The sequence below is a fragment of the Macadamia integrifolia genome, chromosome 2, assembly GCF_013358625.1.
Source record: "Macadamia integrifolia cultivar HAES 741 chromosome 2, SCU_Mint_v3, whole genome shotgun sequence".
Taxonomy (NCBI): Eukaryota; Viridiplantae; Streptophyta; class Magnoliopsida; order Proteales; family Proteaceae; genus Macadamia; species Macadamia integrifolia.
The window spans coordinates 27,250,622-27,265,458 of record NC_056558.1 but is presented as its reverse complement, the minus strand read 5'-3'; the positions used below and the strand labels follow the sequence as shown (position 1 = coordinate 27,265,458).

The 14,837-nt window shown below is 36.6% G+C and overlaps 1 protein-coding gene across 2 annotated transcripts; it reads right to left on the bottom strand.

Moving 5' to 3' along the window:
- Positions 1–565: 565 nt before the first annotated feature.
- On the bottom strand, positions 566–3,289 carry LOC122072227 (serine/threonine-protein kinase-like protein CCR4). 2 transcript variants are annotated; one of them, XM_042636802.1, is made up of 2 exons: positions 2,216–3,289; positions 566–2,029 (listed from the first exon to the last, which is right to left on the bottom strand). In XM_042636802.1, the coding sequence occupies exons 1-2, from the start codon at positions 3,184–3,186 to the stop codon at positions 817–819; spliced, it is 2,184 nt and encodes a 727-aa protein (XP_042492736.1). In that variant the 5' UTR covers positions 3,187–3,289; the 3' UTR covers positions 566–816. The 2 variants fall into 2 exon arrangements, with proteins under 2 accessions (XP_042492736.1, XP_042492735.1); XM_042636801.1 differs by having other exon boundaries at positions 566–3,289.
- Between the last annotated feature and the right edge of the window lie 11,548 nt (positions 3,290–14,837).

Genomic DNA, 14,837 nt, shown 5'->3' with positions numbered 1-14,837 from the left:
CAACGAATAGAGATCTAAACCGATGGAATAGAGATGGTGAATCAACTTTCACACCCAGATGCTTATCCATAACCCCGAGAGATATTTACAATTTTATTTTATATCAGTTCAAGTCTCAAACTTTTTAAGTCCACTTGTGATGGATAGAAAATACAGCCACTTAGTTCATCTTTTTATAGGTTTAGCAAGTACTGTGTACTATCAAGGGGAAGTCACAAACAATCTTGTTAATTTGATTAATTCTGGTTTCCCTATCATTAAATTTTTAGTTTATAAGAAAAAGTCCAACCCCTGTGGACATGCACTCACAAGCCGTTTTTAGTTGAATATATATATATATATATATATATATATATGATAAGGAGTAAGGACCGTGCTAACAAAAAAGTCAGACCTATTACCCATAAAGAAAAAAAGTGAACATACGGAAGAACCTGCTGAAGTTTTGTCTTTGTCATGAAAAATCCTTTGCACACCCCCCCCCCCCCCCCCCCCAAATCTTTCCATTTCAACTTTTTGACTACTTCAAAACAGGAGGGAAAAAGAAAATTCAACTAATCCAATCTCTCACAAAAGCGTTATCAGCACAATTGTATTTTTCTTGTATGGTTGGTAAAATACAATTAAATAATACATTTAGCATCAGTCAACGAATTAAAAGGAAGAAAGAAAAAAAAAAAATCTATGGACAAAAATGGCTAGGTGGGTCTTTGTCCACCTTCTCTATTTTTTAAATGAGCTATAACAAGTGTGAATGAATGCCATATGTTTATACAAAAAGACATATCTAGTGCACGAGGCTCCGACCATAAATGTTTACACTTCTTCTATGATTGAACCAGTTGTGGACCTTGAGAAATTTGGGTTTGCTAGACAAGCAGCCAAGGCTCTTTCAAGGCTACCTACAATCTCAGTCATGGTAGGTCTATCTCGCCCATCTGGCACAACGCAGTCGGCGGCAATATACCCAACATATTGTACAGCTTCGATCTCACATGGCGTCGGCGCTGTCATTTTCCGGTCAAGCACCCGGTGTACTTCATCTCTAGCTATATATGGCACCATATAGTCCACCAAGTTTCTTGGTAGCCCAGTCTCTTCATTGCGGTGTATAGCCTTACACCCAGATAACAATTCTAATAACACTACTCCAAAGCTATAAACATCACTCTTAAGCGTCAATTGTTGATACTTGTAGTATGCAGGATCCATATAACCCACCGTGCCGGCGGCACGAAGGGATATATGAGCATCTTCATCGTCGTCCTCCGGCCCCATCATTGAGAGCCCGAAATCAGAGACCTTTGCAATCCAATAAGCATCAAGTAATATGTTTGAGGATTTGATGTCACGGTGTATGATCTGTGGGACTGCATAAGTATGGAGATACTCAATCCCCCGAGCTGAATCAAGGGCAACCTTAATTCTTGCTGCCCATGACTGTAATGGTGAAGAATCCATGAAACTGTGGAGGTGATCATGGAGTGTTCCATTAACCATGAATTCATAGACAAGCACACGCTCATTCGCCTCTTCGCAATACCCGTAAAGCCTAACAAGGTTCATGTGATTGAGGCGAGAGAGGTTTGCAACTTCTGATAAGAATGCATTATCTTGATCTTCTTGCCTTTTCACACTACCTGCATATAATGGAGAAGATGAAGCCAATAACTCTGCTCTCTTAATTGCTACATCTCGCCCGTCTTCGAGTATCGCTCTATACACAGAACCAAAGCTTCCAGAGCCAACCTTATGGCCATCAGAGAAATTTTCAGTCACTTTTCTTAGCTCTTCTAATGTGAATTCCTCCAGTTTCCCACTTCCCATACTAACCAATTGACTTAGCCTTTTCTCTAGTCTTGGAGATTGCCCAAGATTAGAACCTTGTGTGGGTGTGAAAGAAAATGAGTGATTCCCAGATTGTTCTTCAGGATTGATTTGAGGTACTCCTGGTTGAGGTGTTGTTGTCTCTGCTGTTCTTTCCAATCTCCCTGAATCATGAACCCTGCATACTTCTCTCCTGCAAAATCTGTACAGGAAGAACCCAATCACTGCAAGTAAACAGGCTGCACCTACAATGCCAACAACCAAATAGGCTATCCGGTTACTACCGGAAGAGGAACCCGGCGGAGCAGCTTGAAATGCCGGTGCCACCGCCGGTGGAGGAGATGAAGGGGTTGGCCGGTAGGAACTAGTGCATGGTAGGCAAATATACCCTGGGCTGCAAAATCTTCCATAGTCAGGAAGCATTCCACATTGGCAATTTGGTTGACAAGGTCCAGGCAATACAAAAGGAAAAATCACCACACCATAACCAAAATTCTCACCACCCCAGCAGATTAACGAATTATTATGCATCAAAACGCCGCAAAAAACTCTGTTCTGCCCTGTAATTGAAAAAAAACTGAGCCCTTTCAGGCTTTCCGGCAACTTGTGATCTCCCCAACAAGAAATTGTATCATTTGGTAGCAGAGCACAGCCGCGGTTGTCCCCCAAAGCCACTGAGTAGAACTTTCCGGTTAGGGTTCTAGCCCTTTGACCCCAGCAATTCACTAGGGTTCCATCAATTGAAATGGCACAAGCTTGCTTCAATCCAGTAACGATGGAACCGTAATTCCCGTCTGGTTCTTTTCCGACGACATCCATGTTTGTTCCGAAACATTTGACTTGCCCAGATTCCAGTACCCCGCAGACGAATTCTTCCCCGACGGCGATATCTATGAAGTGTTGAACATTGGGAGGATTGAATCCATGCCATTGCCAGCATACGAGATTGTCTGATCCATTGACAATCCCACAGACGTGTGAGTTCCCGGATTGGAAATCGTTGAGCATGGGTCCTCGATAGATTCTCTTGAATGCTAAATTAGTAACATTTTCACCGGAAAATCTGTAACAACCGACGGAAGTAACAGAGATTGGTGATGGGTACCTAAGAAAACAAACGAATCCGTCCCCCACTGTGATTGCAGAAAGTGAAGCTTTTGGAGATGGAATTGGATTCTGAGTTCCCCAACTGGAGCTAGTACAATTGATGTAAGTTTGTGAAACTAATGCACAAATTACTATTTGATTTGAGGTTTCAGAGATGGCTACAGAGGAAATAGATGAAGATAATGGAAGAGTAGAAACAAAGAAGATGAAGCTCACCAAAAGGAGAAGAGAAAAGGGGTTTAGAGGAGTCATGGAAGTATTGTAAAGCTTGAGAAGAAAGAAGAAGCTTTAAATTTCATTGTTGTAAGAATGGAAGAGAAGAAATGGGAAGAAGCTAAGAGATGGTTCTGATGGTTTTCTCAGAACGATAGTTTTTATTGCTTTTGAAGAGCGTGGAATCATGTATTTGAAACACGCGGTTTGAGGCTTTTGCGTGAGGACTGAGACCAAAGACCAAGCCTTTTTGAACCTCTCTATAGTGGAGCAGCTGAGTCAAAGTAAGAAAATCCCTCTCTCTTAGGAAGTTCACTAGTGTGCGATAGATGAAATAAGACCTGAAGCCTGAAGTGGGTATCCCATCCTTCTCCTTCTCTTTCTCTTGGATGATTTTTTTTTTTTTGTTACCCACGTTGTAGGAATTTTCATGCTACCTGGTCTCACAGTCAAAGAAATAGATTCTTGAAAAATATGGATATTTAGGAATCTAAATGGAGAATGGAATTATTCTATTTCTTTGACTACTACTCCGGATAACACTAAAGTTCGTGTAACCCTCCTGTCAAGTGCATGTTTAGTACGTTTCTTGGAGAGTACATAAGAGTAACCTCATGTTTTAATTATGAGAAAAAAGTTTTCATGCCATTAATGTACTAAACACCCTCTCATTTGAGTTTTTTTTTTTAAATTATTTTTTATTTTGACCAAGACGCATGTAGATGATATCATTCTTGACACCACCATTGATGTGACATGAGTGATTTCCCTTGAGAACCCCTCTTCTTGTAACAATTTAATGCTCCAGGTTATATGCTCTTATCACTAGTCAGTACTTAGTACAATGAAGGGCATACTTAATAAAAAGCTGGTGAGCTTATATTCTACCTGTGGCATGTGTAGTGGGGATCTCTTCAAGTCTGGATTCACTGATCCCCACATGGGGACAGGTGGGGATGGATCTCACACCTTCTATGGAGTGTGAGACTGACCTCTGGTGTGTGTGATCCACATTCTATGGAGGGCGAAGATCTGTCCCCAATCGGGCTGATCTGGACTCGAATTCTTCCATTTAGGGAACTGAGGAGCTATCCTCAGTTTCCCAAATTGGAAGGGATTTGACTTCTTGTTGCAAGTACCTGCCCTCTCAACCAATGCAAGATGCATGCTTCATGCATGCCCTGCGACAGGTTTCACACATGGAATGAGGTTTTTCCTTCACCCATCCCTATTGATAAAGTGAAGTCAAAAGGTTGGAATTTTTCTCCCCTTTTCCCATCTGACACCATTGATTCTTATATAATGAAGGAATTGGTGGAAAACTTGGTCCTTTATTTGTTCAAATATTGGTTTAAAGAAAGAGTTTACAGAGGAAACTGTCCGATTATATTAATAGCTTTCAAATGCAAACTACTAAGAAATAAACAATCTGAGGATTAGACTGAAGACATAGTTAGTATTGATCAATTAGCTACAGTAGAGTGGTTGCTTTTGATGATTGACAAATGGAAATGTGAATTCACTTGCATGACTTTGTAGGTTAATGACTTAATAAGGCAAGGTGGATGCCATTTCTAAGTAAGAAAAAGTCTAGAAGAAGGCTAGTGCCATGCGTTCAACACCAGAGATGTAAATAGATCAAATATAGATTAGATTCCTTTCTCGATATGGATGTACCTTTGTAGTGATATGGAGTTATGAATATGAATCGAATACGGATTTTTGACTATCTATTTACATTTCTGGTTTATGTAACCAAGACTTTCATCCCAGCAGATATGATTCACTCTCAATCCATGTATCTTAGTTGTCCCCGACAAATATGATTCACTTTCAATCCATGTCTCTCTGTTGTCTCTTATCCTCATCTCTAGAACTTGTCGAATCTTTAAGAACCCTCAGAATCATTAACTATTTGCTCGTTAGCACTTTAGTTTGATTGTAGGGCCTTTACTTTAGGCTTTAAACATAGGATAACTCTTTTCTTGCTTGTTTGAGACTATATTAAGGCTTTCTTCAATCGATTTAAATGTCAGGTACAGGTTTTGGGCAGCCCATCTGGTTAGTTCAGCTATCATTGCCAGAAGCCCAAAGGTTGTTCGGCTGCGCACTCCCCGTCTGCGTATCTCACACTCCCAAGGCATATTTTTTTATTAAATATTTCATTTCCTGCATCTTTCTTTCTATCCATAGGTCGGCTTCATGCAGATAGACATTTGAATCTGATGGATTATGTTTTAGATTCTTCAAATTCGTATGCAGATGACCTCAGCCAGATACGAACACCCCTAAATGGATACGAATGTGAATTGAATTTAAATTTTCAACAATCCATTACATCCTTATACAACACACAATTGTTCTATTTAAAAGTAACTAAAAAAGACAAGGAGAAAAAAAAGGTTCCTACATACCCATGGTAGCTAGGAATCTTTTCTACATGACTGCCATGTGTATAGATAATGTTTCTATTTTGACTTTTAGAGAGGCATGGTCTGAATTAGCCACATTATAAGGGTTCAAAGTCTAAATTAAATACCCTTTCGTGTATTAGCTTGCATAAAGCACCGGTTGGTCACATGGTAAATTATGATAGGTTTAATTTTGACATATAAGTATGGAACAGAGCAGTCTTGATCTTGTCTACAAAATTTAAGTTCTATCTGATATGCCATATGACAATTATTGGTGTATATATATATATATATATATATAAAGTAGATGAGTAACAAAGGTTGCTACCATACACTACTGGGAATCCGACTCAGGAACAATAATACATAATGCTTTATTAGTGATTTGCTGCACCATTTATTGACAATTTATCAATAAATTCATCAATCTTATGATGATTCTATTTTTTTTTTTTTTTAATGGTTTCACAATCGTAATAAATTATTTTTTAAATATCTGTTTAGACCAATTTTATTGGGTGTTCGTTCTATGTGATATCTAATGAGAAATTTTTTCTACACCAAAGCTCAAAATTCTTGTATTTAAAGTCAAATATGTTTTAAAAAAAAAAAGGCAAAATGAACTCTCCTTGGTCATGTGGTCCCTACGTCCAAACACAAAGGGAGGTTCCCCCACTCTTGGGAAACCCAAAAAAAAAGTATATCCTTGTTGATGCCCATGTGCATCCTCTCATAGATCCCCATATTGACGCAAGGGCCGCACGATCAGGGAGCATTCTTTTCTCAAGAAAAAAACTTATTTCAGAATTTTTTATTAGTTTTGTCTCCTAGAAATTTTGAATACATAACATCTTTGATGTTGCTTCCAGTATAGTAAAATAGTGGGAAATCTTTAGTCTCACATTGGTTAGGGAAGAAAGTACAGTAATGTTCATATATAATGAAAATTTCCATGAAAGAAAGGCTCACCATGCACTTTTGTTTCTAGGAGGTTCAGTTTATCACATGTGGAGACTGGGCCTGAGTGGGTCAGGGCATGGCATGATGAGGCAAACTTGTTTGCGAAAAATCTTTCACCACTATTGGAAGGATTTTCTGATGTATATTTTTGTTGGTAGAATGTCGGCCAGAGTATGTCCTAAGTTAGGGTTTATAAGGAATTTTTGGTATATTTAACATTTTGTCCGACATTGAATGAGGTTTTATTGACATCAGATGAGCATTGTCTGACACATCACCAATGTTGGCAATCTTGCGTTGGATGCTATCCATAATGCATTAGACATGGCAATGGCCTAATTTTTTTGTGCCTTCTCCATTCGAGAGACGCATCTTTTAGGCCCTCTTATATTTCCAAGGAGCATCAATTATCTATAAATAGAAGATGTCCATTACATTTCTCTTCTCTCTCTCTCTCTCTCTCTCTCTCTCTTTCTCTTTCAGTAATTTTTTTCAATTATTATTTTTTTTTTTATTTTGAAAATTATCCTTTGACTCCTATCCTTACTGATTTAGCACAACTCGAGTACTTTTTGATGTGGTCCAGTAAGTTAGTGCAACTATTGGAATGATCTATTTGTGTTGTTTTATCTTAGAGGCAAATTTCCATTACCCAGTTTGCTCTGTAGGGATATTTATGATTTTAAGGAGAGTGACGGTAACACGACTCAGCCTCACTATTTTTCTCTAAACAACTACAAGTTGTAAGTAAAACAATAACTAGGCAATACGTATAAGATTTTGACAAACTATTATATTAATAGAAATATAAATACAAGTAAAATATGACTTACTTATTCAATTGATCATCTGAAACAGTAGCAGAAATTGTCCTATTTAAATAGAGTTGAGTCGTATAGTATGTATAGGGGTGTCAATTCCTAAACCGAACCGATAAAATCGGCCGGACCAAATCGATAACAACACGGACCGGACCGAACCAAAGCCTTATTGGTTCGGTTCGGTTTGGAGTATTGCAACCCCAAAACCAAACCGAACCGCATCGGAAACTGGATGAACCTGAAACCAAACCGAAACCGGCTCAAAACCCAGACCGAAACTGAAACCAAACCGGTAAGAAACCGAAACACTCCAAAATTCATTAAAAAAATCAAAATTTGCATAGTTTTGTATACATTTGTATGGAAAGTCGAATCCAAATTGGACCAAAAACCAAAAACAACCCAGTTACAAATCGATTTAAGAAACCGAAGACAAACCGAAACCAAACCTCACCGAAATCGAAACCAAACCGAAACTGGAATTTCCTTATTGGTTCGGTTTCGGTTTCAGCTTTCCCACACCGAAATCGACTCAACCCGGACCGAAATCGAGCCAGACCGACCGATTGACACCCCTAAGTATGTATACTCTCTTTAAGGTATTTGAACGTCCCATATATTTGTATGCAATCGGACTGACTGTATGTTCTCACCTCCAAGATAAAACAACTCTCCAATTGCTTAAGGTGTACTCCAATAAGCAATTCCCACAGGTATGTCTAAAGGTAATACTCAGAAATTCCAACAGAAAACGATAACAAAGAGCAAAACAAAGAACAGAAACACTTGCAGTAAAGAGAGAAGTTAAAAACTCTCACAATATTCCAGTACCCGAATGCAGACAAAATACTTGTTATATATTGAATGTATGCCTCTGTATATGAATGGGTACACCTGTATAAGTACCCATACGTACACAAATGTCTTTTTGTATGGGAAGGGTACATGACTCATACGTACAGGTGCATATATCTACATATGTACATTTATTGGGTACATACATTAATATGTATGTCCCTTAGTGTGGAGCCAAACAAAAAAGTTACATGCAGTAAGAAGTAGGTTCTTTGAACCACTCGACCTCGGCTTGGCTCGACGCGTCCGCACGCAATTCAGAAGCACCCCAGGAACCCCCACACACACATGACAAGGGAGAATGCCTCTCCAAAGGGCTTGCACCCTTAACAAACATTCACATTTATATGCCCAAGTTTTCTTCCATCTCTAACCAATGTAGAACTAAACTTTGTGAGAAGTTTTAGCTTCTTACTACTTCACAAGTGCTAGAGACAAAATAGAAAAACACTTTTGGAAGGGAGAGCCAAAATAAAATAAAAAACCTTTCGATACAAAAGACTAAAAGCAAAATTTCAAAAGAACCATTTGAAAAAACAAATATAACCATATTTTAAAACTTAAATTCCAACACAAGTTGCTTGTTGCAGTAGACGTGTTCTATTTACAATGATTCTTAAGACTATAGACTGAAGAGTATAAAATCTTTGTTATATGATTGTTAAAAGTTCTCTAACAACTACCCTTGTTTCCACTATGGAGAACGTAACCATCATATCTAATTTTGATAGAAATAGAATCATTCAATGGTTTGAACCAACTTTCTCTTTCTTTCTTTTTCTTTGACTGAAAAGTATTCCTATTGCAATGATCTATCTATAAATTTTAAAAGTGAAGTAAAAGATGACAAGAAGGCTTCAACAAAATTTGATGAGCTTTAAGTCATGGTAGCCAATTGGCTAAGTAAGGTATGGTTTTACTTAGGGGTGTCAATCCTGAGCTTGCACCGGTAGGCTTGATCCAATCGGACTCTCTTAAGCCTGATACGTTTATTAAATGGGCATTTACGATGCAGAGTAGTAGTCCGTCGAGTGCCCGATCGACCCGACTCACTTAAGTAACCTGTTAGAACCGACTCACTTAGCCCGACCGACCCGACCCCTTTTAGAAAAATGCTTAACTCGTAAATACCTATTCAACCATTAGTACTACAAAATATGAATAATGCTTAAATTGTAAATACTTTTTCTAAGAATCTTATCTTCTTAAATTCTAAGAAAAATGCTTAAATTGTAAAGCCAGTAGTTTAATCAGCTTAAAAAATTATTTTAGGGTAGACCCATTTAGAATTAAATAGGCCCATAGCCCTATTAAGGCCCGTTTAAGGTAGCCCAATTAAAACTGACACCGACCGGCCTGATTACAAACCGTATCATGCCCCCCCAAACCCAAGCCCGTTTAACTAAAGGGGCGTTCACGGTGCAAGGATTTCACACCGCCCGGCCCGGCCCGGCCCGACCGATTGACACCCCTAGTCTTACTTAATGATTTTGACCTAGAATGATTTCAAATTTAATATTTAACATAAAAGTAGGGATTAAATTTTAAACCAGATTGTTATTCAAGGAAATATTGATGAGAAGAATTGGGAGAAATATAACATTGAAAAGACCAAGGAGTTTAATTTAGGTCCAAGACTAATTTGATTAAGCATAAGAAGAATGAACAATTCAAGAAAAACATTCATACGAAGGACACAAAGTTCAAGAAGAAATGAAATTGTTTTCTTAATAGTAAACAAGGGAGTTTCAAACATGATTGTCAAGACTAAAGTTAACCTGATTGAAGCGAATATATTTGTAGCCATTGTAACTAAGATTATTTTGATTGAAAAATCAAAAGAATGATTCCTGAGACACGGTGCTACCAAACACATTTGTGGTGATCGAAACTCCTTTACTAACTATTCAGCAATTGGTTTAGGAGACTTAGTATTGTTGTATGTGTAAGTATGAAATCCATTTCAATAATTATTAATTTTATTAATTTACGTTGATATTTTATGTGCGATGGTTGCCCTAGACATGATATTAAAATGTTCATAATTAGGGACAGAAATTGGGTATTATGTTGTTAGGATGTCATAGTATATATTCTCGGGTGTTTCGAAAAGAAATTTTCTTGGGCCCTAAGCTGACCTAGGTAAATTCATGAGTTCGGTTTGATTATTCTTTGTTATTCTTAGTCTTTTAGGCAAAATGTAAATGTGAGCATTCATGTTGTTTGTGTGTGTATGTGAGTGTGTGTGTTAAATCCTTTTCAATAAATATTGATTTTATTAATTTGCTTTGATATTTTATATATGATAGTTGCCTTTAATATGACCTAAAAGTGTTTACAACTAGGGACAAAAATGGGCATTATGTTCTTACGGCTGTTATATTCTATATTTTCACAGTGTGATTGTAGAATATAAGTGTGAGTATTCATGTGGTATGAGTATTGAATGTGATTACTTAAGATTCTTGCATGAAATACCGCTGCTTGTTTGAATAAGAAGAATCATCTACGATTATTTTGTCCCTATACCCGAGAGGTCATTATTGTTATACTGTGTATTATGAGTCTATGGTGTATCAAAGGTTGATGCTTACATTGGCTATATATTAGTGTGCTCAATGTATAGTATTCTTTTGTAGATGAAAGGGATACTTAACAATATGTACTTTTCAAAGGGGAGAACATCTTGAGAGAGTCGTCTAATTGTGTGACTGCATAAGAAATTCTAGTACTTGTGGTAGTTTTATGAATTACTTACAAAATATTTTAAAATATTATTATAAATATAATTATATTTTAGAAATATTTATGTCCAATCATTGGTATTTATCATTCAACTAATTACAGGTTTTTGTGGTGTTTTTTCCCATGCCCAAAAGTCAGTTACATGATGTTGCTAATTAAAAGTTTCTATCACCTGGGGGTTAAATGATTATATCTCGCATGGATTGTCCTTATATGTGATAATTGAAAAGTCATGAAAACACCTTTTTGGATCATACCACTTAACCCAATCATAATATCGGTTTGGAAGAGGCTCAATTATAAATATGCTGATCATGAGAAACCCTAACTAAATTTTTTTTTGAATTAAGAATTCAAAATTAAGTGAGGATTACAAACAGAGGAATAGATAATCGAATCTCCATTAGGATTCCACCATTACAAAGCTACTTCCATCGGCGGTGATGGGTACAAGTGTTATATTTCATTGGAGGATTTGCCTTGTGAATCTCAAGGTTCTTTATTGTTTTATTGTTATGAATACTCAAACCTGCAAAGAAATCGGTCATTATTGATACAAATTTGTCCAATCACTTCTACCGTCAACAATTGGTATTAGAATAGATGCCTACAACCATTAGGGTTTCGGATCTCAAAAATATTAATCCTATATTTTTTTAGCATTCATTCAAAATAATAATAATAATAACAAAAAAAGTTTCATGTTTTCATAGTTGCAACCAAGGCTGCAAGAGCTGTCATCACCATTGTTAGTTAAAATGAGAATGGAAAAAAAAAATAGAAACGTACGGTACGAGTTTTAAACAGATAAAAACAATGAACGGTACGGTAAAAAAAATGGCCAAAAAAATAGGGAATGGCAAAGGGACGAAAACGAATGGTACGAGTATTAAACATGTAGTTTTTAAAAAAACGAAACCAAAAAAACGGTAGTATACTCATGCAATTTGAGAGATTATTACCTGTATGCATGCATCTAATGTTCCAAAAGCTCTGGGAGTCCCAAGATAAAATAGCCCAATGGGCTACAAGAAAATAAGATGTTGCTAGCTTTAGCTTCTCCTTACTCAATGGACTACAAGAAGATGAGATTTTTTTCCTATAGATAGTATGGAAGTTAAAAACCAAAAACCAAGTACCATATTATCTTCACTCTTCACTTTTACTAATAGGTTTTTTTTTTTTTTTTTTTTTAATTTTAAATTTAAATTAATTAAATTTTTTAATAAAATTCCTATTTTACTCTTAAAAAACGGATACGCGTTTAAAACGGATAAACTTTTGCTGTTTCTATTTTTTCCGTATTATATAATAGCATACGGGAAAACGCGTTTTAAACGGCAAAAAAATGCAACCGCATTTTAAATGTGTTTTAACCAATAGTGGTCATCACCCATCCACTAATGCAACAACGCAAGCACCCAAGCCTACCAGCCCACAGCTATAGGTACCTTTGGTTAAGGTGTGCGTGAAAGCAAGAAAAGATAGGACAAAATCAGGATAGGGGATGATAGACCCTATTTTGGGTCTATCAACCTCCTAGTGTTTTAAAACACTATGGATTTGGTTTTATTTTTACTTAAAATTAGTTAATGTATGGGTTTCTTAAGATGGACTTAGGTAATGGGATTTGATTCTCTTCAATTAATTGGGTGCCTAATTAGTGGTTTAAGGACCGGAAGAATGTTGGGATGTGCATCCTTTCAACCCTTGAATCATATGCATCCTTTCAGCTCTTGAATCATTAATTGGACGTCCAATTTATTGGAGATGATCTTTTTCCTAGGTTACCTGATGGGTTTTTTAAAATAAATTTTTTTTTTCCAACTTAAACGTCCTTTTGGGTTTGGTTTTTATTTTGTTTTTATTTAACGTTTCTTTCGTCCCGAGCCCAAGCCTGACCAAGTGGCCCAGCCTAGGTTTGACCAAAGGGTCTAGCCCATATTTTTAAATTGACTCATATTAAAACATTTTTTGACTTGACTTTTCTAGCACTCTCTCTCTCTTAAAGAGATTTTGGACTTAATCCTACGCATGTGTGGACATAGTTGACCCTTGGTTGGGGGCCATCCATATTATTTTTATTGTATTCTAAAGGTTCCGTTTGCTTGTAATGAGAATTGAAAGAGAAGGGAAGTGAAATTTTTATACTTTAAAAATAAATATTTATAATCATTATCCCATATGATTGTATAAACTACTTAATTTTGTAAATCATATTTAGTAATGATCTATTTTACATGTAATTTTTTTTTTTTTACATATAAAATAAAGTAAAGTAAAATTTTATAGCCAAATATGGAACGATTTGAAGTTAATGTTATAGTCACATCGATAATGATTACATATGTTTCATTTTTAAGCATAAAAATTTCACTTCCCTTCCTTTTAATTCCCCTTACAACCAAACATAGCCTAAAATGTTTAACATTGGGGTTTTATCCTAGGGTTTTGCCTTATGGGGCAATACTCTAGCTGTTTTGGGCCCATAGAGATTTTATTGGAGTTTTTGAGTTGCGCTTGCTTGTCGGTAATGTGCATGGCCCCATTTTTTTTTTCTTGGCCCTTTCTTATATATAAAATGTTGACATTTCTTAAGATTCATGAAAACCATGGTTTTACATTTCTAAGGTTATCCGATCCTTCTCAATTATATTATGGTTTTTATATGGTGATTTCGGATGTAAGAGATACTCGATCTATCTTTTTGATTGTAAGACAAAGAGAGCATGTTGAAGATTTGCATCCAAGAGATATAGGAACCCAACTTTTTATGCTTTCATGCAAATTAGAGGTTACACGCCTATAAAGTACATATTTGTTATCCTATGAACGAATAATACAAGTTCCCTTCATGAACTTGTCATATCTCCTGTGTTTTTGGCATTACTAACAAAATTCCCCAAATTTATGGAATCCTTGGGGGGGAGCTCTATCCTCTCTCATTCCTCAAGTTGATGAACCACCAAAAAGAGATAACAGAGATCAATATTGCAATGGTGAGCACATTATGATAATAATGTTGTGCCACCTATCCGTGGGTTGCTCAAATGGTTAGGGTGAATTGGGGATTGTGTGAATAGGCACACGGTCCCAGGTTCAACTCTCCATCTGTGCATCTGCGATTTAAGTAGAGATCGTGACGGTGAGTTGCTGCATTAGTCTCCCCAAGGCTGCAATTTAACTATCTATCCTTCTCCATTCTATATGCATATAGCTAGGTCTCAAAACACGGGCCATTTACCAGAGGCACAGCAACTACTCCAACACCAACAAACCCTTTGTCCCGTCGAGGATTTCCTTCTCTTTGTTTCCAGTGTAGAGTAACACCTACCTAGTTGACCTATCAAAAAATAGAAAAACCCAAAACAACCTAGTTGCTAACTTCCAATTTTAGGGTACTAAACATGAGAACTGATTATAAAATTACAAAATAATCAATCACCTTCTAGATCCAATCACATGCTTGTTTCTGAGAAAATCTTTATCCAAGCCAGAAGGTATGAATCAAAATTATCTAACTTAGATGAAAGGAAGCACTAAACATGATTGAAGACAATAAGTAGAAAGATGTTGATCAATGCACAAGAAGCAGTTTCAGATCCCTAGTTAAATGTGCACTGTGTAAAGTTTATGTGGCCTACTTGAGTCCATAGATTAAAGAGTAAAATGAAAAATTTTCTAGAGAGAGAGAGACCTGCCAAATCAAATGTTTTATGCACTGATTGAACCCATGTTTCTCTCTGTAGAATATCCACTAGAATCATACCTGTCCTGAATAGGCTACTAATTGTTCCCTCAAAAGTTAAGAATCTACAACAGAGTAAAATAAACAAAAAAAGTAATTTTAGGATCCCAAAAATGTAAATATGGTAGAAATCCAGGCTCACTCCAA